The 26,066-nt window shown below is 31.1% G+C and overlaps 1 protein-coding gene across 1 annotated transcript; it reads right to left on the bottom strand.

The window, feature by feature from the left end:
* Positions 1 to 631: 631 nt before the first annotated feature.
* On the bottom strand, positions 632 to 25,554 carry LOC135955669 (G-protein coupled receptor Mth2-like). The gene is made up of 7 exons (XM_065506027.1): positions 25,051 to 25,554; positions 7,442 to 7,586; positions 7,186 to 7,371; positions 6,898 to 7,131; positions 6,683 to 6,839; positions 5,265 to 5,403; positions 632 to 764 (listed from the first exon to the last, which is right to left on the bottom strand). The coding sequence occupies exons 1-7, from the start codon at positions 25,552 to 25,554 to the stop codon at positions 642 to 644; spliced, it is 1,488 nt and encodes a 495-aa protein (XP_065362099.1). The 3' UTR covers positions 632 to 641.
* Between the last annotated feature and the right edge of the window lie 512 nt (positions 25,555 to 26,066).

Below are 26,066 nucleotides of genomic sequence, written 5' to 3'. Positions count from 1 at the left end.
AAACCTTGTGCGCAGAGTACAGGTCGCAATTTTGAAGATATTTCGATAAAATTTGGTACATATTATTTTTTCGGCCCAAGGATTAAGCTTATTGAAACTGGCTGAAATCGGTCCATTATTTCTCCTAGCCCCCATACAAATGTCCTTCCGAAATTGGACTTTATCGGTCATAAATGTTTAATTTATAAATGTATCTCCACAAATTGAGCTCCAAATAAGATTTATATATACAACATTCATGTCACCAAATTTTGTTATGATCGGTCCATAATTAGTAATAGCTCCCATATAAAACCCGCTTCCGAAAATCACTTTAACGTGCATAAATCGCTTACAAATGTTGGTATACTCACAAAATTCAACATAGTAAACTCTCATATAGACACAAATCACACGACCTAATTTCATAGTGATCTGTTCATAATTGGACATAGCCCCCATATAAGGCCCACTTGCGAAAATCACTCAAAAATATAAATTATTGAAATTTTAAAAGAAGAATGATTTTGCTGTTTTACTTAATGTAGGGTATTATATGGTCAGGCTTGACAGACCATACTTTCTTACTTGTTTTGGTTTAGCACAGTGTAATTGCTTCAAACTCTAAATATAAAGATAAATAATAACACAATTTTAAAAGTTTACTTTATGTTATCTTTATTTTTTAATAAATTAGATTTAATGTTATATCTTAAGGCTAGTCTCTCCTTGATTTTATTCATAACCGATTTTTTGCAAATAAATGTTACAAATACAAAGAAACCCTAAAAATAAATAAAACATTTAATTAGTTATTTAATTGAAAGCATAGAATTACTAAATACACAGACAAATCAGATTCATTAAGGCAAGTTATATTGCTGTCGAACATTTTGAAATGTAGATTTAATTTAAGGATACAGAACTCTTATGCTTCGGATTAATTTTTCATTGCAAGAATTGATTCGCTGCAAAACTGATTTTCTTTTATAGCGTTCAAACATCATTTTGGACCTGCCAAATCGTATTGCAAGGTCTCTCGGCTTCAATTCGTATGGTACCTAATTTCCCTTCATTTGGATGTAGTCTGCTGCACGCAAACGATTTAGAATTGCTGCTTGAGTAGCTCCCAATGATTTTGAAAGCTCTTGTTTGACAACAATCTTTATGGCGTAATGCCGCCAATTCTTGATATTCAAACTTTTTTCGCTGGCCTCGCACGTCGCAGCTTTGGTGAGCAATCGGTGTGCTGTAGTTTTTTTAATTAAATCAAAACTTCCCGCATATGACGCTTTGTTGACACAAACCATAACAAATTAGCAAGCGTTTAGCAATTTAGCAGTTGCCCTACTTTTACACCCTATAGTGCCTGAAGGTCATTGGGTTTCGTCTTCAAAAACTAAACTCGCTACGTCTATGTGAAATCTCATGCCAAGTCAGTTGGAAATATCAGATTTATTACCTACTTTGCATTGCTTTGAGACTTTTTTCGTATGATTTTCTTATTTATTGTTGAACTAACAGAAACAATTTTTAATGAAATCGGATATATATTGCGCCAGATATTATGAAACTGGGGATAGGGTATGGTGAAATTTTAATTTTCAAATGGGTATAAATCAAATAACGTTGCCGAAATAACTGTAATTCCTGTTACGTTTTAAATACAGTTTCTGATATAATCGTAAATCTCTTTACATATTTTTATAATTTTACTTTAATAACACTGTCCAACAAATTGAGAATCTTTTGTATAATTCAGAAAGGGCGTGTTGAGTAGATCAATTTTGTAGAATAAACTTATAGTCCAGCTGGTCTGAATTTGTGGATCAAAGTTTTTATATTTTGATAGAAGGGAGCATTAACTAACTGAAAAAAATGTTTTAAAATAATGTCTGAGAGAATTCTTCTTGTCAGAATTATATTGTGGAATTTAATGGGGATAATTTTTGTGGAAGATCTTAACCCTCTAAGTCATCTCTTTAGGGGTCAATTTGACATTTTCAAAAAGGACATTTAAGGATTCAAATATTCTACAAAAATTTTTCACGTAAAATTTCAGTGGGGGTCGACAAAGATACTAAAGTTGTAAATAAAGCTCTTAGGTTGGTGGAGCTCTTGATGAATAAATTTAAGCTTTTTGTATAAGTAGTTGCACAGGTCTTTGAAATATCTATAATTAGATATCCATATTGTCTATATTAATGATTTAGTAATCCAGATATGGGTCAAAAATAGGTAAAAAATAGAGGTTGGTTACGATAACACAATAAACATTGCCTACAGAGTAGTATTATTTTATGACATTTTTTGCTTAAAAAGTAATAAAAACCATTGTGAAATATTAGGACATTATGACAATATGACAAATATACTCTGAAACTTTTACTAAAATCGGAAAACGTTAACCCTTAAATCGTGAAGGTCAAAAGTCAAATTTTTCAATATTTGGAATTTCTCTTGAAAAGATTTCGAAATGTTCGAAATGTTGTATATTTTTGGGCCGATTTTGATGAAATTTAACAAAAATATAACATAAACTCTAGGGTTTATAGTAACAGCACAAGAATGGAAATTAACGCTTAATGGGGTTAAAATGACACCAAACTTTTAAAATCATAATTTTTTAATTTTTAATTTTAATTTTTCTGCTGTTTTTGTAAATACTAGGCTTTGTGTTATATTTCTGTTAAGCTCATATGCAAGTAAATATGGACATTATTTAAGTAAAAATGAGCTTTTATTTTAATATTTATTTATTTACCTAAAATTTTTTCAGGATGATATTTTTACTAATGTTCACCAAACTGGAGGGTGAAAATGGCCAAAATCCAACTTTCGGGCCACCCTAAAGACCATAGTAAGTTGGACCTACAATGGGTCAAAATCGAAAAAATATTTTTTAATTCGATTTTTTTTTCACTAAATATTAAAAAAATAATTTAAAAACTAAAAAAAAAAAAAATTTTAAAATTAAAAAAAAATTATTAGATTTAAAAAAAAAAATTTAAAATTTAAAAAAAATGTAAAAAAATTTTAAAAAACAATTTCGAAAAAACAACTGGAAAAAAAATTTAATTTTGTTTTCCCAAAAATATTTCAAATTTTTATTTTAAAGTATATTTTGGTGAAGGGTATATAAAATTCGGCACAGCCGAATATAGCTCTCTTACTTGTTTATTTTCAAATACCGAAAATCCTAAAACGAGGAAAATGTATTCCAAAAACTAAGTTTTTTATAAAAGTGCCTACAGTGACTTTATTTACCTAGTGATAGTAAAATTACTTTGTACGTATTTAAATAAGATATAGGGTTATACCAATATGGAGCTATTTTGGGAATATGTGCTTTGCCTTTTTAAAATTTTGTACTCAAAACTAAATTTTTATACCCTAGACCACCATAGTGGGTAGGGTATTATGCGTTTGTGCATTAAAGTATACCGATCGACTTAGAATCACTTTCTGAGTCGATTAAACGATGTCCGTCCGTCCGTCTGGCTGGCTTTCCATTTAAACGTTGTGCGCAGAGTACAGGTCGAAATTTTGAAGATATTTCGATAAAATTTGGTACATATAATTTTTTCGGCCTATTGAAATTGGCTGAAATCGGTTCATTATTTCACCTAGTCCCCATACAAATGTCCTCTCCAAAATGAACTTTAACGGTCATAAATGTTTAATTTATATATGTATCTCCACAAATTCCGCTCCAAATAAGTTTTATATATACAAAATTCATGTCACCAATTTTTGTTACGATCGGTCCATAATTAGTCATAGCTCCCATATAGACCCGCTTAACGTGCTTAAATCACTTAAAAATTTTGGTATATACACAAAATTCAACATAAATAACTTTCATATAGACATAAATGACACGGCATAATTTGATGGTGATCGGTCCATAATTGGTCATAGCTCCCACATAAGGCCCACTTCCGAAAATCACTTACGAATATAAATTATTGATATTTTAAAAGAAAAATATTTTTACTCATTTACTTGGACCATACCTTTTTACTTGTTTTTTTTTAATTGAAAAGTTTCGATAGATCTGGGGGCGACTATATTCTCTTAAGTGAGCCAAGGTTTACTTTCAACGCTTTTGCATTACAAGTTTTATATAGTCCCGAAGAAAATTTTTTTCTACAACAGAAAAAATACAAGGACTTTTTTGGTTAAAAACGTAAAAAATACTCCCTTTTTTACATGTTCCAATTTTTGATGCATGTAACTTTTTATAAGTACGAGATAACTATTAGCAATTCATTTTAATTTTATTCAGAATAAATAATTAGACAAATAAAAAAAACACAAAAAGATCGAGCAGAATTAAAAAAATAAATAAACCTAAATAGCTCTTGAACTAAAAGAGATAACTTACATATGTATGCATGTTTTTTGTAGACCTTATTAAGGACTATTTATATTTTATATTTTAGCTCATTCCGATCATAAAGGGATTTTTGGCGATTTTTTTTTTCAAAAATGTGAGACCCGAGTTGGCGTATAATTTTGCTAATTAAGCGTAAAGAGCTTTATTTACAACTTTAGTATCTTTGGTGACCCCCACTGAAATTTTCCTGCAAAAATTTTCGTAGAATATTTGAATCCTTAAATGTCCTTTTTGAAAGGACTTTTTTTGATTTGCGCAAAAAAAGGGTCAAATTGACCCCTAAAGAGAGGAGGTAGAGGGTTATGGTCTTCCACAAAAATGATCCCCATAAAATTCCATAATATAACTCTGACAATAAGAATTCTCTCAGATATTAACTTACAAAATTTTTTTCAGTGCTCCCTTCGATCAAAAAATTAAAACTTTGACCCACTGTAAAAAAAAATTCAGACCAGCTGGACTATAAGTTTATTCTACAAAAATTATCTACTCAACATGCTCAGAATTATAGGTTCGCTATTCTGTTCCAAAAATGCTGTTGGACAGTGTAATTGAGAATATTGAAATCTAGAGAAGTTCAAATGTAATATTTGTTAATCATTTAAGTTAGACTGAATTACCGTTATCATTAAAATACCGTTACCGAATTAACAACAAATACCGTAAATGAAATAAGCCAAAATACTATTACCGCTCAAATATCGCTACCGAAATAATCCAAATTACCGATACCTTTTAACCGTTTCGAATCAGTAGCCAATTTTGTTTTCAAACTGGCAATAGGCAGTAAATACGCCATAGTTTCAACAGGTTAATTAGCAGTAAATACGCCGCTCTTAATGAATCTGTTTTCTGCGAGTAGAATAAACATCCAATTTGAACTTACATGAAATGCATTGAAAAGATCAAGTGCAATGTAAATGAAATATTCCTGAGCCCCAAAGGCCATTCGAAAGAAATATGATAAAATATCCAAAGACCATGATATTCCCATAAACAGAAATATGCGGAAAAGTAAAGCGAATCTGTAGAGGAAATAAATATATAAGAAAATATTTACCGCCTAATTCCGAAACATGAACTGGAAAACAATTTTAAAATTTTTGTAAGAAAAACACTCAAAAATTATTTGAAAACTAAGCAGGAACCATAATGTTTATAAGTGATATCAAAGAAGTTATTCTATAACAGTTATTTTGTGACTTTAAAAATAAAAATCCATTTAAAACAGTTATTATTCAACGTAAAAATAAAAGTTCGCATAAAACTCTTAAAAAAGAGTTTTAAATAGCCGTCATAAAAAAACTAATTTGAGGAGTTTTATTTTTCCCGTCAGAGAAAAAAACTCTTTTGAGGAGTTTTATTTTTCCCATCATAAAATAAAAGTCATTTGAGGAGTTTTATTTTTTCCGTCAGAAAATAAAACTAATTTTATATCAGATTATTACAATTTGTAAAAATAAAATCAAGTGGGATTTTAATTTGTTATTGTTTGATTCCAATTATCAAATTGTTGTTGTTTTATTTTTTCCGTCATAAAATATAAGTCATTTGAGGAGTTTTATTTTTCCCGTCAGAAAATAAAACCCATTTAATGTCAGATTATTACAATTTGTAAAGCCCCATGCATTACAATTCAAGTGGGATTTTAATTTGTTATTGTTTGATTCCTATTATCAAATTGTTGTTGTTTTTTTTTTTTTCTTAAACAAATAAATTACTACAATCATTATATCAGATAGACTCAATAAAGAAATATACTAAAAAAGTAGAAAATAAACAAAAAGAGTTTTATTTTCTGGCGGGAAAAATAAAACTCCTCAAATGACTTTTATTTTATAACGCGAAAAATAAAAGTCCTCAAAGGGGTTTTTTTTCTGACGGGAAAAATAAAACTCCTCAAATGACTTCTATTTTATGACGGAAAAAATAAAAGTCCTCAAATGGGTTTTTTTTCTCATGGAAAAAATAAAACTCTCGAATGAGTTTTTTTATAACGGCTATTAAAAACTCTTTTTTAAGTTCATGCGAACTTTTAGTTTTAGGTTGAAAAATAACTGTTAACTGTGGACTTGCGATCATTTTTTTTAATGTCACGAATCTCTTGGTATATAAAAGTATAGGTCTCCGTTGACTCCAAAATAGAGAGTTCTTAATTTCAAATTTTCTGGATAACCCTTATTACGGTCATACAAATTTTTAAAATAAATATTCTGTCCGTGTTTCTGAATCAGGGCCTTAATTTTGTAAAGCTATAGTTAAATTTTATAGAAAATTATTTCAAAAAGTACAATTTTACTTTACCTTTCTAGCAGTGGCTCCGGTCCCTGACCAAATAATTTCTTTAATTCCGCACTATGTTTCTTCTTAAAGACCACAATCCAAATGTATAGAATCAGACTGTAAACGAATACCACTGTGCAAGGTATATAATAATATATAAGGGCAGACCAACGTAGTGCTGTAATTTGAATTTTGAGTTAGATAATCTTTGAATTATAGAAAATTCGACCACTCACTATCAACAGCACACACATCCCCAGCCATGCCTGGCTTCCATTGATCCGGTAAAGTTGAAATGTGAGCCAAAAATGTTAGCATAGTCATTACCAATGGTATCAGAAAACCAACCAAAGAATAATAACCAAAGGAAGGATCATTATAGTTCATATCTGTCACAGATTTCCAAGTGTCATAACTTAAAATACAGGTCCAAGTTAGATACGCAATAATGGTGTAATAAACAGTAAAGCCTAAACAAAAGTTAAACTTAAATAAACTTCTTTAAACTCTTTAATTTAAATTACCAAATAATTGACAGGGTATACTGGATAAGTCTACACCCGATATGGTGTAACAACATATCAGTGTATACGACAGGCTGACAAAGGACAGATACGTGATAAAACATTTACCTCTGGCATCAATAGTTTGTGTAAAATAGCAGTTACATATTATGGTGATTATTAGGAATGGTATTGAAAATGCCATTGCTATAAAAAAGTAAAATAAATTATTAAATATTAATGTTATTTTCATACGCCCTAAGTACAAAACACTTACCCCATATTTTGAACCAGGGTATATCGATGGTTTCGCCACAAACTATTGGATTTATTAAAAACTGATCACCACGTTTCTCTATATCAAAACAGTATTCTTTTAGTGTAAGATTCCGCTGATCATGATGCCGCAGCAATATGCTATTCTGAAATAGTAAATACAAAATTTAAAGCTATTGTATGCTAGATGAAATATTGCTATTATAATAGATCTTCAGATATGTAATTGTTAATAATACAAAATCTCAATTATATAAAAATGTGTTGACCCGGATTTTTTTTATGATTGAAATTAAATTGATTTCCATAATTTTGTTTACGTGAGTGAGATTTTTGTAAGTGAAAGATATGACCAATTATGAACCGATTGTCCTGAAATTAGGTCACGTGAATTCTTTCTATATGAAACTTATAATACCCTTCACCTTCGTAAGAAGGGTATATATAAGTTTGTCATTCCGTTTGTAATTTCTACATTTTTCATTTCCTTTCCTATAAAGTATATGAATACATTCTGGAACCTTTTAGATAGCGGAGTCAATTAAGCCATATCTGTCTGTCTGTACATCTGTTGAAATCAACTTTCCGAAACCCCCAAATATTATACATACACGATTCATACACCAATATCTTAATTCTTCCGGCTCGGTTGCTATTTAAAATCGAGAAAATCGATCCATAAATGGCTGAGATTGGAGGAAAAAACCAGGACAACCTCGATTTTTTACCTATATCTGGATTACTAAGTCATTAATATAGACAATATGGATATCTGATGATAGATATTTCAAAGACCTTTTCAATGACGTATATAAAGACCTATAATGGGTCAAAATCGGAAAAACTATATTTTTCAACAAAAGTTTTTTTTTCGCTAAAAATGAAAAAAAAAATTAAAACTTAAAAAAACAAGTAAGAGTGCCGAATCTTATATAACCTCCACCAAAATATGATGGTATAACAACTGAAATAATATAACAATTGTTAGAAATACTAGTTTACGCAGAAAATATTTTATTTCAAATGTATAAAAAATTGTATCTAATTCAGCAATTTATAATTGAAATTCCTATTGGAACGTCAACATTTTTCCTTTTTAACCTCAATTGAAGAAACAGAGTATAAACAATTAAGAGTACTATATTCGGCCGTGCCGAATCTTAAATACCCTCCACCTAAATATGATGGTATAACAACTGAAATAATATAACATTTGTTAGAGAGACTAGTTTACGCAGAAGATATTTTATTTCAAATGTACAAAAAATTTTATCTAATTCAGCAATTTATAACTGAAATTCCTATTAGAACGTATGCAATTTAACAATTTATATACTTAATAATCAGTTAATACGTTTGGATCAACATTTTTCCATTTAAACCTCAAGTGAAGAAACATAGTATAAACAAGTAAGAGTACAATATTCGGCCGTGCCGAATCTTAAATACGCTCCACCTAAATATGATGGTATAAAAACTGAAATAATATAACAATTGTTAGAAAGACTAGTTTACGCAGAAGATATTTTACAAAAAATTTTATCTAATTCAGCAATTTGTAACTGAAATTCCTATTAGAACGTATGAAATTTAATAATTTATATACTTAATAATCTGTTAATACGTTTGGATCAACATTTTTCCCTTTTAACCTCAAGTGAAGAAACAGAGTATAAACAAGTAAGAGTACTATATTCGGCCGTGCCGAATCTTAAATACCCTCCACCTAAATATGATGGTATAAAAGCTGAAATAATATAACAATTGTTAGAAAAACTAGTTTACGCAGAAGATATTTTATTTCAAATGTACTAAAAATTGTATCTAATTCAGCAATTTTTAACTGAAATTCCTATTAGAACGTTTGACACGCTTAATTATTGTCTTTTAATTGAGAAATTGTGGTCTAAATTTAATTTTTCTAAATCTTCGTGTAAATTATTATTTTCTTACATAGGTAACCGTAAACACTTTGTTGGAACTGGGTTAAACGATCTACAATATCTGAGTGGCGCACAGTGGTATGAGAAAAAAAAAGAGGGAAACAAATCTTCTAAACCCTTAGTCCGATTTTAATGAAATTTCACATGCGCAAAGGGGAAGTGTTGTCGAGTTTAAGTCTGGACCTCAACATTTTTCCCTTTTAACCTCAAGTGAAGAAACAGAGTATAAAAAAGGGTATACAAATATATTTAGACAAATTTCAAAATATTTGGTTGTGGGACCTATGCGGGAGCTATGACCTATTATGATTTGATTGTCATAAAATATTTTTACGTGAATTTTATGTATTTATATGAGAGCTGTGGCCAATTATGGACCAATATTCACAAAATTCAGTATTATGATTTTTGAATACAAATTACTGATCTGTGTACTATTTTGATTTAATATATGGATGCTATGACCTATGATGGTCCTAAGTATTTAAGGGCTATTTTTGTAGAATTTCATATAAACAACGCTATTAACAAAAATGGATCTTATGTGGGAGCTATGCCGAATTATGCACCAATATTTAAAAAATCTTGTAGTACGATTCTTGGATACAAATTACTCATCGGTGTAATATTTTGGTTGAGTGTAGATTTTTATGGATATTTGTGCAGGGTAATGTGTTTTCCTGAAGTAGTTCTTGTATGGAGGTTATGACCAATTATGGGCGTATCATCATAAAATTTGGTACATCGATTTTTGTATATATTGAATAAATTTGTTTTGAATTTCAACCTGATAACTATATTTGTAAGAAATTTATGAAGATTTTAGTGATTTTCGGGAGTGGACCTTCTATGGGAACTATGGTTAAATATGGACCGATATTCACAAAATCCAGAAGTATGATTACTGGATTCAAATTACTGGATCTGTGCGTAATTTCATTTTGATATCGATATGTTTTTAATACATTTCAAGGTTAATATCTTTTTTCGGAAATGGGCCTTATAGGGGAGCTATGACCAATTATCGGCCAATCTGCATAAAATTTGGTACAGTGATATCTATATATATGAGTATAAATTTTGTCGAATTTTAGCATGATAAATTTATAAGAGATTTATGAGTACTTAACTGATTTTTGGAAGTGGACCTTATATGGGAGCTATGTTCAAATATGGACCGATATTCACAAAATCCAGTAGTATGATTTCTAAATATAAACTATGGATGTGTGTGAAATTTTGTTTTGATATTGATATTTTTTAGATATTTATGTAGGTTATTGTGTTTTTCGGAAGTGGTCCTTATATGGGAGCTATAACCAATTATCGGCCGATTTTCATAGAATTAGGTACAGCGATTTTGGTATATATGGGGATTATTCATGTCGAATTTCAACTTGATAGCGATATTTATAAGACATTTATGCTTATTTAAGAGATTTTCGAAAGTGTACTTTATATGGGGGCTATGGTCAAATATGGGCCGATCCACGAAAAATTTTGTAATATAATTTCTTTTACCACGAAACTTATTTTCGCTGAATTTCATGTGGATATTCATATTCTGTAGGCATTTATAGACCATATAACCATATTTCGGGAAGAAATTTGTATGGGGGCTAGGAGAAATCTTGGACCGATTCTTATAATTTTAACCAGAGTTACTCCTTTTATCATAAAAGTAACGAGTGCAAAATTTTATGATATTACCTGCAATATATTTACAAAAAATGTCCAAAAATATATGAAAATTATCAATTTTTTTTTGAGGTTGTCCCACATTTTCATTCATAACTTTGGTTCCACTGCACCGATTTCGCTGATTTTCAATACCAAACTGCTTAGGAGAATAATAAACATTTTTCTTGCAAGTTTAACCATTTTGTTTGCCTATTTTGGACGTGAGCGTGTTTTACACAGACAGACAGACAGACAGACGGACAGACAGACGGACATGGCTAAATCGACTCAAAATTTCATAAGGATCAATAATATATATACTTTGTTGGGTCGCAGATGAATATTTCTCAATGTTACACACGGAATGACAAACTTATATATACCCTCATTCACCACTTATGGTGGTGGAGGGTATAAAAAAGGGTATACAAATATATTTAGACAAATTTCAAAATATTTGGTTGCAGGACTTATGTGGGAGCTGACCTATTATGATTCGATTGTCATAAAATATATTTACGTGATTTTTATGTATTTATATGACAGCTGTGGCCAATGATGATGATGATTTTTGCACAAAATTGCATACAAATTACTGATCTGTGTACTATTTTGGTTTAATATATGGATGCTATGACCTATTATGGTCCTAAGTATTTAAGGGCTATTTTTGTAGAATTTCATATAAACAGCGCTATTAACAAGAGTGGATCTTATATGGGAGCTATGTCGAATTATGGACCAATATTTAAAAAATCTTGTAGTACGATTCTTGGATACAAATTACTGATCGGTGTAAAATTTTGGTTCAGTATAGATTTTTTTCGATATTTGTGCAGGTTAAATAAAAAAAATTTATGAAGATTTTAGTGATTTTCGGGAGTGGACCTTCTATGGGAGCTATGGTTAAATGTGGACCGATCCACAAAATCCAGTAGTATGATTTCTAAATATAAACTACGGATGTGTGTGAAATTTTGTTTTGATATTGATATTTTTTAGATATTTATGTAGGTTATTGTGTTTTTCGGAAGTGGTCCTTATATGGGAGCTATAACTAATTATCGGCCGATCTTCATAGAATTAGGTACAGCGATTTTGGTATATATGGGGATTACTTATGTCGAATTTGAACTTGATAGCGACATTAATAAGACATTTATGATTATTTAAGAGATTTTCGGAAGTGTACTTTATATGGGGGCTATGGTCAAATATGGGCCGATCCACGAAAAATTTTGTGATATAATTTTTTTTACCGCGAAACTTATTCTTGCTGAATTTTCTATGGATATTCCTTTTCTGTAGGCATTTCTAGACCATAGAACCATATTTCGGGAAGAAATTTGTATGGGGGCTAGGAGAAATCTTGGACCGATTCTCATAATTTTCATCAGAGTTACTCCTTTTATCATAAAAGTAACGATTGCAAAATTTTATGATATTATCTGCAATATAATTACATAAAATGTCCAAAAATATGTGAAAATTATCAATTTTTTGTTGAGGTTGTCCCACATTTTAATTCATAACTTTGGTTCCACTGTAGCGATTTCGCTGATTTTCAATACCAAACTGCATAGTACAATAATAAACATTTTTCTTGCAACTCTACTAAGTTTGTTTGCGTATATTGGACGTGGGCGTGTTTTACACAGACAGACAGATGGACAGACGGACAGACAGACGGGCATGGCTCAATCGACTTAGAATTTCATAAGGATCAATAATATATATACTTTGTTGGGTCTCAGATGAATATTTCTCAATGTTACACACGGAATGACAAACTTATATATACCCTAATTAACCACTTATGGTGGTGGAGGGTATAAAAATTTATTTACCAAAAAATATTTAAAATTTTTATTTTGAAGTATAATTTGGACAAGGGTATACAAGATTCGGCACAGCCGAAGATAGCTCTCTTACTTGTTTTTATTTAATTTTATTAGGAGTCCAACATTTTTATACGACTTATACTCCACAGTGGGTCAGAATCAAAATTGTTTGTAAATAAATCTGGCATTTCTAAACGGCTGGTCAAATCAGTATAAAATATGATGTGGTCGTACACAAGCAGCATTCGAGTTTATGTTATTAAAATGGATCCTACAAATGCTCCATGGGTGGCGTTATGGGGGCTCAAAGCAGGGTAACTTCGACATGTAAAATATTGAAACACGTGTAATTTTTTTGTTTCCTCATCAGATTTCAAAGATTTTTATATTTTTGGTGCAATATTTTTTAAGGACGGAGTTTTAAAATGGCATATTTTTTAATCTAATTAAGATATTGACTTGAAATTGTTTATGTAAAAACAAAAATTAACTTTTCTAAACAGAAACAAATTAGTTCGGAATAAATATATTATTTGCAATCCTCTTAAAATTTTTATATAAATTATAGTTTTAGAAATTCAATAACTATGTAATAAGATCTTTATTTATTAACAAAACTCAATGAAATTTTCATTGTTTTTTAAATTTGTCCTTCTAAATAACAAATGTGCAGATACGGGCAATGCACTTAAATTAAAAAATGTATATGGAGTTTAGTACACAAAACACAAGTTTTGTGCACTTATATGCCAAATGTTTTTAAGTGAAAGGTCAAAACTAGTCAAAGCTACTGTATTTACTTTTCAGAAGCTCCACAAACATTGCCTCCTTTGAAAATTCTGAACGTTTCTTCATATATTTCACTCAAAAATATTTATTTTACATTTTATTAATTTTCATCTTAAAATTATTAAATAGTTTCACAAATATTAAAATTTTTAAAAATTACATTTCATTACCTTTCCATTGATATATAAAACATTATATCTAATTCTTTATTATACTTTAAAATAATGCATGCAATTCATATACCTTGTACAATTTTCTACTATTTTATTCATGCCAAAGACAGCTTACTATGCGCTTCTCATTGTTTCATGTACCAGTGTTATATAGTATAATTTACTTTGTTGTTGTTATTGTCAGTTGCACGAGAACTGATGAATAGGTTTCATAGGTTTCAAGGTTTCCTTTATTTTTTCCCAAAAATTCATTTCAATACATTCAATTTTCATCTTAAAAACTAATACAATTCCTTCCATTCATTTCCTTAGATACTAGGTATTATACAAGGACTCTCCATTTACTGGCACATATTTGTAGCTAAGCTACTTCACTTGTTTTAAATAAATAATCCATTAACATATTTCCCCAAAAAAGGGCTTAAAAAGGGAGACAATCGTACATTTTCTTACAACTAAGGACTTAAGAATAAAAATAAAAATAATACACTTATAAGCTAATAGTTACAAAGAAAAGTTATATACAAAAGAAGTAGAAGGAAAGAGAAAATTTATTTACAAAAGAAGTATGAAGAAAATTAAAAATATTTACAAAAGAGGTAGATCATTGGGCAGTGTTGTACACTGTATCACCAGTATTCAATGTATCGATTCTCCTGTGGTAAAACAAGAGGTCCGCACCCCGAAAGAGAAGGCCAGCTTCCCTAAGGGTTAAAATATCCACTGGGGAGAGATACCTTGACATCCGAACGGTCTCCATATTCCTGTCCCTAACGAAGCATTGCCTGACCAGTTCGTTCCCAGAAGAACGAGCACCCTCCAAAAACCTCAAGGCCAATCCAGTCATAAAGACATCGATCCGGCCAAATCCGACCGCCCCATAGATGGACCTACAGGATTGCCTACGCAACACACCATCATGTCCCAAACTGGGCCACATACCCAGACAGGCAACAAGAACACTCCTCTCCCATCTCCTAAGCCTCTCCATCTGAGATGATGAAATACCAGACCAGGCTGGAAAGGCATAGGAAACGAGAGGCCTGATCACCTGACGATAGATCAAGAGGCGCACCCTCTTGTCAAGTCCCCCTCTGCGCCGCAGTACACCCTGATACATCGCATATACCCTCTTTGTCCTCTCGAGAACATTATCGACGTCAGAGACACTAATCGGCTCACCTCCCACCACCAGACACGGAATGTGCCTTCTCCAATTCGGGTAAATGTACTTCCGCCTTCCCTTAAAAGTCATGGCAACAGTCTTCCTAACATTCAACGTGATACCCCACTTGGAGAAGTAACCCGCAAGTCGGTCCAAATAACCATTGAGCCGATTATTAACGGCCCTCGCCCTAGGTCCAGAAGAGGCAACGAGTATGTCGTCGGCATACACAAGCAAAAGGTCATCCCCCGGGGGCTCGGGTATGTCCGATACAAATATATTGTACAATACAGGGCCCAGTAATGAACCCTGTGGTACCCCCGCAGAAATGGACCTTTCGTCAGACAAAACGTCCCCCAATCGAACCCTGAACTTCCGATCATCAAAAAAGCTGGCAACCATCCGACATGTGGCCCTATCAAAACCCAAGTCCATAAGCTTATAAACTATGCCATCCTGCCAAACCGTGTCAAAGGCCTTAGAGAAGTCCAGACTCACGGCCATCGTCGGGCACCTCCTATTCAGACCCCTTGCAACGTAATCCGAAAGTACCATCAATGCACTAGCCGTAGATAAGCCATTCCTGAACCCAAATTGGAAATCCCTAAGCACATTTCCGTCGGAAATGACGTCATTGATCCTCGCCAACATGAAATACTCGAATAGTTTCCCAAAAGCCGACAGCAAGGAAATTGGTCTATAGCTCCCACTGTCCCCAGGGTCAGACCCTGGTTTCAAGATGGGAACAACTAGAGCCTTCTTCCATGCAGTCGGGAAGTATCCAATATTTAGGCAGTGGTTGAACAAAATCGACAAACCCTCCCAGGCATTAATGTCAGTCCTTTTCAGGACAAAGTCCGGAACCCCATCAACACCACAGGATTTTTTGTTCGATCTCCTTTTCAATGCACTGCCTATTGACGCGGAATCAATAAAGCCAAGTCGACCGAAGTCGCCACGAGGTCCCCTAGTACCTCCGTCAGCCGTAAGAGACTCACCAAATGTCGTCAAAGGTGTAGAGCCGTCCAATGACGAGACAACATCCCTCACCATCACACCGAATGGGTCGACCCGTCCATCACGCTGCACGTGGAAGAAACCCTCAGCCAAAAGATCCGCCTTCCCAGACTCATCAGAAACAATCGTGCCACCAGCACCAACGAGGCCAGGAACAACAGGGCGGACATTAAGTCCCGCTGCCATCTTAACCCTCCTAAACGTCCTATTATCAACACGAATCCCACCCAGGAAATCAGTCCAATAGTCCCGCTCAAAATTGGCAATGGCACCCTGTATAATCCTACCAAGATTCCCTACTTCCGCCCTCAAGATGCTACGTCTCCCAGGATCGCCACACCTGCACAATGTCCGTCTGAGTCTCTTCCTATGGTCAATGAATCCAAGAATCTCCGGAGGTAGCTTCATCAGCCCCCTCCTTCCAGTAGATACTCTCGGTATAGAATCCTCCATCGCGTTGGTAAATGCGCCGTCCATCAGTTCAATATAACCGTCTATCTCATCTGATGAATGTTTAAAGTGAGCTTAAGTAAACTTGTATTAACCAAACATTTAACTAAATTGAATGACGTTGTTGGCGTTCATTATTCAACAACTGTTCTGTTCGTAGAGTCCATGATATAGTTTTTTCATGAAAAAAAAATTAATTTTTTACTAAAAAATGGATTTTTTAACAAAAATTTATTTTTTTTTACCAAAAATTGGATTTTTTTCTAAATTAAAAATTAATTGTTTACTAAAAAATGGATTTTCTAACAAAAATTCTATTTTTTTTACCAAAAATTGGATTTTTTACAAAAAATTTTTTTTTACAAAAATTGATTTTTTTACAAAAAATTGATTTTTTTTACAAAAAATTTATTTTTTTCTAAAAAAAAAAATTTAACTAATTTTTCACTAAAAAATTTATTTTTCAATAAAATATTTATTTTTAACTAAAAAATTTGTTTTTACTAAAAATTGGATTTTTTACTAAAAATTGGATTTTTTACCAAAATTTTAATATTTTACTAAAAATTGGATTTATTCTAAAAAAAATATTTTTCAATAAAAAATTAATTTTTCACTAAAAAAATTTATTTTTAAGTAAAAAAATCAATTTTAGTAATAAATCAATTTTCTAATGAAAAACCATTTTTTACGAAAAATTAAATTTTTAGTAAAAAATATTTTTTTTTTTAGAAAAAAATTTTTTTTTAATGAAAAATCAATTTTTTAGTAAAATAAAAATTTTTAGTAAAAAAAAATATTTCATTGAAAAATAATTTTTTTTTTTCATGAGAAAATTATCATGAACTCTACAAACAGTTGCTGAATTATGAACTGACAATAACAACAACAAAACAAAAAGAAATACACTATATAACATATGGTACATGAAAAAATGAGAAGCGCATAGTAAGCTGTCTTTAGCTTGAATAAAATAGTAGATAATTGTTTACAAGGTGTGTGAATTGCATGCATTATTTTAAAGTATAATAAGCAATCAGATATAATGTTTTATATATCAATGGAATGGTAATGAAATGTAGTTTTTAAAAATTTTAATATTTTTGAAACTATTTAATAATTTTTAGATGAAATTTAATAAAATGTAAAATAAATATTTTTGAGTGAAATATATGAAAAAACGTTAAGATTTTTCAAAGGTGACAATGTTCGTGGAGCTTCTGAAAAGCAAATACAGTAGTTTTGACTTACTTGCCTTTCACTTAAGAGCATTTTGCATATACAAATTCTGAATTAAATTTCATATTCTCATTTTTAAAGCATTAATAAAAAAAATATTACAAGCACATGAATATTTTTGTTTACCTTTAAAACTAGTTTAAACAACTTTTGTAAAATTCTGTTGCTAGTTGCATATGTTTTGACCACCTCTGTAAGTGCACAATGTATATTTATTTCCTAAACTCCATATAAATTCTTTAATTTGCACATTTAAGATAAGTGCATAATACTTTTGAAAGCTATAACTGGTTTTTGTGAAAACATTTTTTTATCTGCATAATATAATATAAAATCTAATCAAATCAAAAATGAGAAAAATACGATTTTGAATAAAAAATTATGTTTTAATTTTAAAAGTAGCTAAAATACCAAATTTGTCATTATTTTTAGACGCAAAAATCACAAGCTTCATGTAAATTATTTGCCGTAAGTGCACCCACACATCGAGCCCTTAGCGCCAAATTATCGTAAGCCACATTTTCTAATTTTTTTTTTTATTGCTAAAATTAAAACTTTATGGACCGACTGATGTTTTAGCGTTCTCAGAATAGCAAAATTGTTAATAACTTCAAAATTATAGGGGGTAAGATTTCATCGTAAGTCAATGTTTAAATTTTATTGTAAACGAATTTTATCGTAAGCGACACATAGTGGTATAGAAAATCAAGTAAGAGTACTATATTCGGCCGTGCCGAATCTTAAATATCCTCCACCTAAATATGATTGTATAACAACTGAAATAATATAACAATTGTCAGAAAGACTAGTTTAATCAGAAGATATTTTATTTCAAATGTACAAACAATTGTTTCTAATTCCTGTTTGAACGTATGAATTTTAACAATTTATATACTTAATAATTAGTTAATACATTTGGATCAACATTTTTCCCTTTTAACATCAAGAGAAGAAACAGAGTATAAACAAGTAAGAGTACTATATTCGGCCGTGCCGAATCTTAAATACCCTCCACCTAAATATGATGGTATGACAACTGAAATAATATAACAATTGTTAGTAAAACTAGTTTACGCAGATCTAATTCAGCAATTTATAATTGAAATTCCTATTAGAACATATTAAATTTAACAATTTATATACTTAATAATAAGTTAATACGTTAGGATCATCATTTTTCCTTTTTAACCTCAAGGGAAGAAACAAAGTATAAAAAAGGGTATACAAATATATTTAGACAAATTTCAAAATATTTGGTTGTGAGACTTATATGGGAGCTATGACCTATTATGATTCGATTGTCATAAAATATTTTTATGTGATTTTTATGTATTTATATGAGAGCTGTGGCCAATTATGGACCAATATTCACAAAATTCAGTATTATGATTTTTGAATACAAATTACTGATCTGTATACTATCTTGGTTTAATATATGGATGCTATGGCCTATTATGGTCCTAAGTATTTAAGGGCTATTTTTGAAGACTATCATATAAACAACGCTATTAACAAAAGTGGACCTTATATGGGAGCTATGGTTAAATATGGACCGATATTCACAAAATCCAGAAGTATGACTACTGGATACATATTACTGATCTGTGCGTAATTTCATTTTGATATCGATATGTTTTTAATACTTTTTAAGTTTAATATCTTTTTTCGGAAATGGGCCTTATAGGGGAGCTATGACCAGTTATCGGCCAATCTGCATAAAATTTGGTACAGTGATATCTATATATATGAGTATAATTTTTGTCGAATTTTAGCATGATAAATGTATTTATAAGAGATTTATGAGTACTTAACTGATTTTTGGAAGTGGACCTTATATGGGAGCTATGGTCAAATATGGACCGATATTCACAAAATCCAGTAGTATGATTTCTAAATATAAACTATGGATGTGTGTGAAATTTTGTTTTGATATTGATATTTTTTAGATATTTATGTAGGTTATTGTGTTAGTGGTCCTTATATGGGAGCTATAACCAATTATCGGCCGATTTTCATAGAATTAGGTACAGCAATTTTGGTATATATGGGGATTATTCATGTCGAATTTCAACTTGATAGCGATATTTATAAGACATTTATGCTTATTTAAGAGATTTTCGGAAGTGTACTTTATATGGGGGCTATGGTCAAATATGGGCCGATCCACGAAAAATTTTGTAATATAATTTCTTTTACCACGAAACTTATTTTCGCTGAATTTCATGTGGATATTCCTATTCTGTAGGCATTTATAGACCATATAACCATATTTCGGGAAGAAATTTGTATGGGGGCTAGGAGAAATCTTGGACCGATTCTTATAATTTTAACCAGAGTTACTCCTTTTATCATAAAAGTAACGAGTGCAAAATTTTATGATATTAGCTGCAATATATTTACAAAAAATGTCCAAAAATATATGAAAATTATCAATTTTTTTTTTAGGTTGTCCCACATTTTCATTCATAACTTTGGTTCCACTGTACCGATTTCGCTGATTTTCAATACCAAACTGCTTAGGAGAACAATAAACATTCTTTTTGCAAGTTTAACCATTTTGTTTGTCTATTTTGGACGTGAGCGTGTTTTACACAGACAGACAGACAGACAGACAGACGGACAGACAGACGGACATGGCTCAATCGACTTAAAATTTCATAAGGATCAATAATATATATACTTTGTTGGGTCTCAGATGAATATTTCTCAATGTTACACACGGAATGACAAACTTATATATACCCTCATTCACCACTTATGGTGGTGGAGGGTATAAAAAGGGTATACAAATATATTTAGACAAATTTCAAAATATTTGGTTCTGCAACTTATGTGGGAGCTATGACCTATTATGATTCGATTATTATAAAATATTTTTACGTGATTTTTATGTATTTATATGAGAGCTGTGGCCAATTATGGACCAATATTCACAAAATTCAGTATTATGATTTTTGAATACAAATTTCTGATCTGTGTACTATTTTGGTTTAATATATGGATGCTATGACCTATTATGGTCCTAAGTATTTAAGGGCCATTTTTGTAGAATTTCAAGAGTGGACCTTATATGGGAGCTATGCCGAATTATGGACCAATATTTAAAAAATCTTGTAGCTCGATTCTTGGATACAAATTACTGATCGGTGTAAAATGTTGGTTCAGTATAGATTTTTATGGATATTTATGCAGGTTAATATGTTTTCCTGAAGTGGTTCTTATATGGAGGCTATGACCAATTATGAGCCTGTCATCATAAAATTTGGTACATCGATTTTTGTATATATTGAATAAATTTGTTTTGAATTTCAACCTGATAACTATATTTGTAAGAAATTTATGAGGATATTAGTGATTTTCGGGAGTGGACCTTATATGGGAGCTATGGTTAAATATGGACCGATATTCACAAAATCCAGAAGTATGATTACTGTATACAAATTACTGATCTGTGCGTAATTTCATTTTGATATCGATATGTTTTTAATATTTTTTAAGGTTAATATCTTTTTTCGGAAATGGCCCTTATAGGGGAGCTATGACCAATTATAGGCCAATCTGCATAAAATTTGGTACAGTGATATCTATATATATGAGTATAATTTTTGTCGAATTTTAGCATGGTAAAGGTATTTATAAGAGATTTATGAGTACTTAATTGATTTTTTGAAGTGGACCTTATATGGGGCTATGGTCAAATATGGACTGATATTCACAAAATCTAGTAGTATGATTTCTAAATATAAATTATGGATCTGTGTGAAATTTTGTTTTGATATTAATATTTTTTAGATATTTATGTAGGTTATTGTGTTTTTCGGAAGTGGACCTTCTATGGGAGTTATAACCAATTATCGGCCGATCTTCATAGAATTAGGTACAGCGATTTTGGTATATATGAAGATTATTTGTGTCGAATTTCAACTTGATAGCGATATTTAGAAGACATTTATGCTTATTTAAGAGATTTTCGGAAGTGTACTTTATATGGGGGCTATGGTCAAATATGGACCGATCCATGAAAAATTTTGTAATATAATTTTTTTTACCACGAAACTTATGTTTGCTGAATTTTATATGGATATTCCTATTCTGTAGGCATTTATAGACAATAGAACCATATTTCGGGAAGAAATTTGTATGGGGGCTAGGAGAAATCATGGACCGATTCTTATAATTTTCACCAGAGTTACTCCTTTTATCATAAAAGTAACGAGTGTAAAATTTTATGATATTAGCTGCAATATATTTACAAAAAATGTCCAAAAATATGTGAAAATTATCAATTTTTTTTTGAGGTTGTCCCACATTTTAATTCATAACTTTGGTTCCACTATACCGATTTTGCTGATTTTCAATACCAAACGGCTTAGGACAATAGTAAACATTTTTCTTGCAACTATACTTAGTTTGTTTGCGTATTTTGGACGTGAGCGTGTTTTACACAGACGGACAGACGGACAGACAGGCGGACATGGCTCAATCGACTTAGAATTTCATAAGGATCAATAATATATATACTTTGTTGGGTCTCAGATGAATATTTCTCAATGTTACACACGGAATGACAAACTTATATATACCCTCATTCACCACTTATGGTGGTGGAGGGTATAAAAAAGAAGGAAATAAATCTGTAACTTCTAAATGGTTAGATTGGTTTGAAAGAAAATTTCACATGCTCAAAGAAGAAGTGCTTTTTTAAGTTCGGAATGTGGACCCCATGGGTGTGACCAAGGGTCCTCAAAGTAGGACACCTCGGGTATGTTACATTTTTAAAACGATCCTATTTCTTCGTTTGTGTTCCGATTTAAAAAAAATTACACATATAAAATCTTTTCATCGAGCGCTACAAAATACCTAGTCGTAGCTATCAATTACCTCTTATAGCTTAGGAGATATTCGCATTTGAAAATTAAATTTTCAATATTTTTACCCAACCTACTCCAGTTTTTTGATAACAGCGTATCCAAATATTTTCCGATTTTCTCCAGTTTTTCTTCATTGGACTAACAACATATGTATGTGTCAAATAGAAAAAGAACTGTTTCAAAATAATGACTAAGTCCAAACTTTATTCATTTGAATTTAAAAAAATTTAAAAAGCCGATTTTTCGCTAATTTTTTGGGAAAAAAGAACTGTTTAAATTATCACAAAAAATTTCTAAGAAGATGTACAAGGAATTTATACTTTCTGAAAGCTAAGTTTTCACAAAATATTTCAAATGAAAAACAAATTAAAATTTGTTTTTTACCTCAGGGACCAGGTCCACTCAAAAACACTTATTTTTTATGTAAAATTAAACTTTAGGGCAAAAATTCTCAAATCGCATACTCGATATCAAAATATAGTAACCGATTTTAGATGGCCCAATATGCTTTTAATTATTTTGTAAAGGGCTCCGTTAACTCCGACCCTGTTATGGATAATAGCCAAAAAACTAAAAATTTACATTTTTGGGATTTTTCAACACTTTTTTGGGAATTGCGGGATTGCTGATAATAAATTTCAAAATTCGTTTTTATTTTTCCATTTTGAATAGAAAATTTTACATAACTGTGAAATTTCATTAAAAAGTATTCATAAATAACAATTTTATTACAATTCGAAAAATTTATATCTATGCAAAAATTCAATAAAAAACATTTTTTGTCATATTTTTCAATAAAGTATTCCATGATTTTTTAATTGTCAAAATTTATAAATATTTTTCAAAAATAGACAAATAGCTTCAACGAAATTATAATTGCCCAATTTGAAAAATATTTATGACATACAATGCTACAACACTACGACATCAATTGTGAATTGGGCAATTATTTCAATTCTATGTATAAATTTCAAAATAATCGAAAAAACCTTCTCCTGTAAAATTTGTGTTTTGTCGCTTACGATAATTTGGCGCTAAGGGCTCGACATGTAAGCATATTTTTTCTACATCTTCTCAAGGACTATTTATATTTTAAATTTCAGCTCATTTGGATCATAAATGGATTTTTGCCGGATTTTGTTTAGTAAATTTTATACCCTAGATGACCAACTTTGAGGGGCCACGTACTGGCCCCCATTACCCATAGGAAGCTGAACAACCGTAAATCAAAACTCTTTTGCTTCAAGCATGTGAAATTTCGCAACAATATCTGCAACAGTTCCCGAGATACCGAGTAATTTCCAAAAAAAAATGTTTCTAAACCAGTGTGCTATGGTGAAAAACTCTAAATTTTGAAATTTTAATTTTCAAATGTCTACAACAATGTCTTTGATTTTAGAAGAAGCAAGAAAAACTGCCAAGCACTTAAACAATTTTCATGTCTAAGGTGACCCATTTTTGGTGTCCTCGTCAAAACTATTATCCCCCATATTATAGAATAAGCCACAAACCGCAGCGGCCGGCCCTCAAAGCCATATTCAGCCTGATTTATTCCCCAGCGAAGCTAAGGCGGACACTTTCATTTCTTCCTAGAAAAAAAGTTTCTTAATAAACTTATTATGATCTTATATTTTTATACCCTACACCACCATAGTGGGGAGGGTATTATGCGTTTGTGCAGATGTTTGTAACGCCCAAAAACATTAGTCTAACAACTTTCTGAGTCGATTTGGTTGGCTGGCTGGCTGTCCATGTAAACCTTGTGCGCAGAGTACAGGTCGCAATTTTGAAGATATTTCGATGAAATTTGATACATATTATTTTTTCGGCTCACGGACCAAGCCTATTGAAACTGGCTGAAATCGGTCCATTATTTCACCTAGCCCCCATATATATGTCCTACCGAAATTGGACTTTATCGGTCATAAATGTTTAATTTATATATGTATCTCCACAAATTGCGCTCCAAATAAGTTTTATATATACAAAATTCATGTCACCAAATTTTGTTACGATCGGTCCATAATTAGTCATAGCTCCCATATAGACCCGCTTCCGAAAATCACTTTAACATGCATAAATCTCTTAAAAATGTTGGTATACACACAAAATTCAACATAGTTAACTTTAATATAGACATAAATCACACGACCAAATTTTATGGTGATCGGTCCATAATTGATCATAGCCCCCATATAAGGCCCACTTCCGAAAATCACTCAAAAATATAAATTATTGAAATTTTAAAAGAAAAAGGTTTTTGCTCTTTTACTTAGTGTAGGGTATTATATGGTCGGGCTTGACCGACCATACTTTCTTACTTGTTTTTAAATGTATCTCAAAATTTCAAATAACTAAACGTTATCCGATTTTGCTTATATTTTCAGCATCTGATTTTTAGAGGCTTGGAAACAACGAAAATATGAATATAAAATATTTTACCTCATACAAAGTCCATTCATTGTGTTCCTCCACTTCCGGTGACAACATATAGCCATTTTCAATATCACATACATTTCCATATATTGGGAAAAAATCGTGAAGTAAATGTTTTTTCAGCACAAGGCCACCGCTAAACGTAACATTTTTAATAAAGCCTTGATCAACAGGCGGTGATTTAAATTTTTCATAAAACTTGTCCATTTCATCGGAACAAAATGGCAGACACTGTTTGACAGCACAAATACAACCGCGTTTATGAGTTCGAATATTTTTGGAATTTTTATTATTTTTATCAATGAGTATCGTGTAATTATAGTCCCTTACGAATTGGGGCGGTATGACTGTGTCATTGTGATATAAATAGGAACCATTCGCTAGCAATGGCGATTCCGTTAAATCTACGGTGTAAACAAATGGGCAAATTTTGGTAAAATCACTTTTAGTTTGTGTACAAAATGATAAAATTAAAGCGAGTGTTAAGTGGCAAAGAATGTCGGAAAACATTTTTATTGAGTATTATTTTGATGAATTGTTTTTTTTTATTATTTTTTTAATTCACACTTTTGCTTAAGAGAGCTTGTAATAAACTAAATAGGTTTAATATTGTTTGTTTAACTTACATGTAGATGTATTTCCCCCTTTGCGTTTGTATTAAGTATTTGAATTATTAATAAATCGACCACAATTGCGGTGGCAAATGTATACATATCGCTCATTTGCGGTAAAATAGTTATAACTTAAAATGTTCACTGTTTTAAACTGTCTCTTAAACATGAGACATTGGAGAGATTGAAATTCTACCTTTTAGATACTCTGGGATAGGGGGCTTGGACCTAATGCAAAGTACTAGCTAAACCCGAATATAGCGAAATTGTTTAGTAGTTTTCGATCCATCCTTATTATAGTCAAACTACTTACAACTATTATACAAACAACGGATGCTGACAAACAAAGTAATTCAAACGAAGTATAAAAACTTTTTTCAAAGTACTTAAAAGAATATTCGATAACACAGG

This window comes from Calliphora vicina, chromosome 3 (genome assembly GCF_958450345.1).
Source record: "Calliphora vicina chromosome 3, idCalVici1.1, whole genome shotgun sequence".
NCBI lineage: Eukaryota > Metazoa > Arthropoda > Insecta > Diptera > Calliphoridae > Calliphora > Calliphora vicina.
This window is presented reverse-complemented; position numbering and strand designations above follow the sequence as displayed.

Bases quoted from the DNA above. Each gene is read 5' to 3' on its own strand.
- LOC135955669 (XM_065506027.1), bottom strand. From the start codon at position 25,554: ATGTTTTCCGACATTCTTTGCCACTTAACACTCGCTTTAATTTTATCA. The intron at 7,372-7,441 runs GTAAGTGTTTTG...ACTTTTTTATAG, and splicing joins ACCCTGGTTCAAAATATGGG to CAATGGCATTTTCAATACCA. The intron at 6,840-6,897 runs GTGAGTGGTCGA...TTCAAATTACAG, and splicing joins GGATGTGTGTGCTGTTGATA to CACTACGTTGGTCTGCCCTT.